This window comes from Quercus robur, chromosome 7, assembly GCF_932294415.1.
Source record: "Quercus robur chromosome 7, dhQueRobu3.1, whole genome shotgun sequence".
NCBI classification, from domain to species: domain Eukaryota; kingdom Viridiplantae; phylum Streptophyta; class Magnoliopsida; order Fagales; family Fagaceae; genus Quercus; species Quercus robur.
The window spans coordinates 37,636,346-37,641,117 of NC_065540.1; the positions used below are offsets into that span (position 1 = coordinate 37,636,346).

A 4,772-nucleotide genomic window follows, 5' to 3' on the forward strand; every position below is an offset into this window, starting at 1 on the left:
AAATATAACTCAATCACTGACTATCAACTCCTAGCCAGCGACCATTTCCAAAAACATTCCCCCTAATTATTTTGTATCTATTACTATTAGCAATTTCCTTTCAAATTATTTCAAAGTACCTTTCTCCCTTCATAATTTAATGGGGGTAAAAAGACCAACATATACATGCTTGTTCAAGAAAATCCCTTGATCCAAAACTAAAAGTAATTACCAAATGTGATTCTATAAAAATTAGGGCAAACTTCCTGCATTAGCATCTGCCCTCTTTATACATTAATTCAAACCAACAAGTTAACATATGGTTATGAGTTTATGAAAATGCACTTATTCTGTCTGTGCAAGCTTACTAATATGAGGAAAAGAATGTTGACAGGTAGCCAATCAAATGAGTAGGTGCAGATCAAGATTCTCTACAGAAATTTATCTCAGGACTAAGTACAGACTTCGTAAACTAAAACCTGACTGCCAATTTCGATCAACAGAATTCTCTATTCTCAATGTACTCAATTTAGGAAAAAAGTTATCAAGAGTTGGTTTTCCTATGAACCAGAATAGACTGCTCCAGCAGAAATGGAGAATGATTTTGATATTGCTCAAGTAGGTCAAGCCACAGTATGCCAGAGAGTCACTGGTGTTCTTCCATTGACTTTCCAATGGAAGAAACTTGAAAAGGCTAGTTCCATCCTGAATAAAAAAAAAATCCTATCGTCGCCCATGTGCCCATTGCCGGTTATGGTTCCCAGGTTTCATATGAGGATTTCTATGGCCGAGCCCCTGCTTAGGGAGATCATGCAACTCCATAACCTGTATCGTCCGCTGTCTCTTAGCTGTTGAACAAAAGTAAATTATAGATTCATCAGATTTGTTCAAAACTCTAAAATTTCATCTGATAAATAGGTAAAAATATATTCAATTGTTAAAGTAATCATGTTCTAATTTTAGGGTGTTATAATATTAACTTGGAGTACAATTAAAATCAACTGGATCAAACTAACTAATATGAAAATTATTCTTATATACCATTCTCAGCTTGTTGATAACGCTCCTGAAGCTTCCTCTTTGTAGCTTCGAGTTTCACTTGGACTGCATCCTCATCCGAACACTTGAATTTCTAGTTGAATAAAAAATAGCGATCAGAAAATACTTGTAAAGTTACAAATTTGAACCTACAAGAGATTTTTACTTACATCTTGCTTGACAGTGACCGGCCTCTTCTGGATGGAAGCCTTATTAGATTTTTGCTGGGACTTCGCATCATTATTGACCTTTTGCTCTGAACTTGGTTTGAGAGGTCTTCCAGGCCCAGAATTGGTGTTTGACGGCATATTTGGCCTCACAACAAGTTCCTGTTTCCTCACTTGATGACTCTTGTTGTCCTTGATCAGCACATTTGCCGCATTGATTGTCTGCTGTTTCCGCCTCATATTATTTTGACTCTCTTGTGATGGTTTTCTTCCATAATCACGGTTCTTGCTGAATTCCCCATTGTTTCGAGGATCTGAAACAACATTCCCCATTCATAATCATGAATCTAATAAGTGGGGAATTCAAATAAAGAACCGAATAGCAAAAGCTATTTAAGATAAGCATAAGAGATTGTGAATTCAACTCACTTCCATCATCATCCATGCCATCAAAGAACTTCACATGACGCAGTTATGGGTCACCCAAACAAGCAGAATCCAGTCAGTTCCATAAATACTACCACCTGAAGAAGATTACTTTACCCAATAAATTTAAACCAATAAAATGTACCTGTGAGAGCTCCATTGAAGTGGGTTGAGTGGCAAAGAAATCATCTAGAGGAGGAGATGGAAGCCCTTCTTCTTCTTCTTCTTCTTCATCAACAACAGATGGGTTTACAGAATCCGGGGTACCTTCTGAACCGACAACTTCATGAATAAAATCAGTTCCCAAAATCAGATTGAATAAAGAATTGAAAGAACAACAAATACATCTCTAGTTATTACAAAAAAGTAAAAATCAAGTTCATACCTGCAATAGCTTGTGTAGCATTGACCCACTCATCTACCATGTCCTTCCAACCTCTGAAATCAACAAAATCAAGATAATAAATATTTAATTGTCATTATTAATGCACCATATAAATTAAAGTACCGAAAAGACCATCCAAACTGCTCTGCGGATAAAGCGGATGAAGAAATAAGCAATGATAATTCATGCTCAATGAAAAAAAAACACAAGGCTAATGTGTTGTTGATTTATGTCAATAAAGATAAGAATGGAAGGTGATTTCATAAACATGACAAAAAAAATGCATAACGGAATTTGGCATGCGATGATCTCATACTTCATTCTCAGTCCATAAACGACAAGAATAATGGAATTGTAAGCAGTGAGCTCCAATTGACACCGGTAAGCTCAGAACTTAGTTTGGCAAGTGACGAATTTATATTACCAAATCAGCACTTTGCTTATTAATGCACCCAATAGAAAATTTGTGATAATAAACACAGCTTAACGCTACAATTGATGGCAGATAAGAAGTCCATAAAGGAAGCAAATAGATTGACACGCAGATGTTAACCCAAAAGGCCATGATTAAACACTTAATTTCATGCCAATAAACATAAATGGCATATATAAGCTGCAATAAGCCAGAGAATATATTTCCGTACTCGATAAGAGTCCGGGCAAGGTGGCGAATCTCCTTTGATGCATGCTTCCGAAGCCTATTGACAGCCTTTCCAATCTCAGTTGCCTGGCAAAGAAAAACTCTTTCAATCCAATACTCATCAAAACCTTTTTTGGAAACAAGAGCAGCCAAAGAACAGCTACTGCTGTCAAGGAGAATGGCAAAACCAATTCAATTACTAAAGGAAAGATTCAAATCAAACCTTCAGAGTATCCACAGTCAGAATCATCAACTGAAGCTTCCTCAACGACTCAAGCAACACTGAATCAGACTGTCACCACATTAACCAAAGCACCACAAATTAGAAACCAGAAAAGTCAAAAACCTAAAAAAGGATTATCAGCAGAGTAATCAAACTAAAATCAAAATCTATCTCAACAATCTATAGTACTATAGAATTCAATAATCTAATTCATCATCAACAAACACGACAAAATGCAAATTGAGAACGAGATAAAGAGCCTATTTTGAACTGAATTTCTGAAAAAACATACCTCATCTTCACTGTTATAAAGAATCTCTTTGATCCTCAAGACCTCCCCAACAATCTGAGACTGTTCTTCAATCTCATCAGTCAATGCCTCAGCTTCTCCATAGCTATAATTGCTAACCTGGTTCACGTTCATCTCTCCGTGATCAACAGTATTGCTATTCTTGCTCTCCTTACTCCCACCTGGCTCAAATTCACACCCACCTCTTTCAAAACCACTACTCTTACAACCTCCATCACTGTCATCTTCTTCTTCTGTCTCATCTTCTTCACTACCACCACAAGGCACAGACAACTCCACCCTATCACAACCCAAACACCGAGAAAATTTACAAGAGAAAAGCCTCTCAGCTATTCGATCCCTCCTCAATTTGAACTCCTTAGGACAATCCGAAGCCGCCACCATAATCGCATGGTCGATTATCTCGAAAATGTCTGAGTTCGCTGTTCTAAAGTAATTCCTCCAGTAATCCAATGACCCTGATTTCTTCGCCATCATTGAATTCCCGGGTATTCTAGATCCAAAAAACCGGATTTTAGCAAATACCCAGAAATCAAAATCCTATTTCATGTGCTTTTCGATGGTACCCAGATACGAAACAATGAATTATTGGTGATTTTTGATACTACCCAGAAACGGAAAGACGATAATTATGGGAATTCAGTGAATACCCAGAACCCAAAAAATAATCTTTGCTAGAATTTCAATTGTGGATTTGGATTTTTTAATCAGTTTTTTTCCGACCTCAAAACGTTGATGAAAGTTTGGTGATTTACCAATGGATTACGTAAAGGACAGGAGGTTTTGGATATGATCGAGAACAGAGCAATCGGCAACCAACAACAACAACAACAACCAATATCCGACAAAAACAAAGAACGTTGTTTTGCCCCGGATTATTCTGATGGGTTTAGCTAGAACTTTCCCGGAATATCACCGGATTTTTCTCGAGAAAAAAAAAAAACCGACGCCGTTCAAGGTGAAAATTAAAAAAAAAAAAAAAAAATAGAAATAACAACAATCAGTCAGGTAATAAAATGGATTGCTACAGGGAACTATCTGTTTTTGATTGCTTCTTCAACCAAATACCAGGTGCTGCAAAAAAGCCAAGGGAATTTCGTTTTCCAAAAAACCAAAACCACTTTCCCTTTGAATATTAAGATATATTTTTTTGGTGTTTTATTTGTTTTCCACTCTTTCGCTCAGTTTCTCTTTCTCCCTCTTTCTTCCTTCCTTCTTTTCTCTCTTTTTTCTTTAATTTAAAAAAAAAAAAAAATCTTATAATCTTTTGGCTCTGTTTTGACCCGATCGGTCACAGAGCCTAGAGAGAGAGAGAGAGAGAGAGAAAAACAGGGAAACAGAGAGAGAGAGAAAGTCCTTTTGGCGTTTTCTATTTTTTTTCCTTTTTTTTTTGGGAAATATAAAGATTGTATTAGTTATTTTTTATTTTTTATTTATGAATATAAAGATTGTATTAGTTAGGACTGAGTTTGTTGCACCTCTATTATCATTCATTCCCCCTTGTCACCCTTTTTGATAAATGGAAAGGTTATTCGTCACATTTTTTTTTGGTAAGTGGAAATTATCCTAAATCATGAGAATTGATCTGAATTATTTATTATATT

General features: G+C 36.1%; 1 protein-coding gene across 2 annotated transcripts; it reads right to left on the bottom strand.

Annotated features, from left to right (window-relative positions):
* Positions 1-220: 220 nt before the first annotated feature.
* On the bottom strand, positions 221-4,405 carry LOC126693305 (probable mediator of RNA polymerase II transcription subunit 26b). Of its 2 annotated transcripts, none has more exons than XM_050389229.1 (9): positions 3,151-4,405; positions 2,859-2,927; positions 2,640-2,722; positions 1,996-2,048; positions 1,756-1,880; positions 1,614-1,641; positions 1,188-1,498; positions 1,021-1,111; positions 221-827 (listed from the first exon to the last, which is right to left on the bottom strand). In XM_050389229.1, the coding sequence occupies exons 1-9, from the start codon at positions 3,643-3,645 to the stop codon at positions 703-705; spliced, it is 1,380 nt and encodes a 459-aa protein (XP_050245186.1). In that variant the 5' UTR covers positions 3,646-4,405; the 3' UTR covers positions 221-702. The 2 variants fall into 2 exon arrangements, with proteins under 2 accessions (XP_050245186.1, XP_050245185.1); XM_050389228.1 differs by having other exon boundaries at positions 1,756-1,892; positions 3,151-4,403.
* Positions 4,406-4,772: the final 367 nt, after the last annotated feature.

What these genes read in the sequence shown, in the direction of transcription:
- LOC126693305 (XM_050389228.1), bottom strand. Translation starts at nt 3,645, where the DNA reads ATGATGGCGAAGAAATCAGGGTCATTGGATTACTGGAGGAATTACTTT. An exon ending in TGCTACACAAGCTATTGCAG is followed by an intron (nt 1,893 to 1,995) that starts GTATGAACTTGA and finishes TTATTCATGAAG; the next exon opens with TTGTCGGTTCAGAAGGTACC. An exon ending in TTATCAACAAGCTGAGAATG is followed by an intron (nt 828 to 1,020) that starts GTATATAAGAAT and finishes TTTGTTCAACAG; the next exon opens with CTAAGAGACAGCGGACGATA.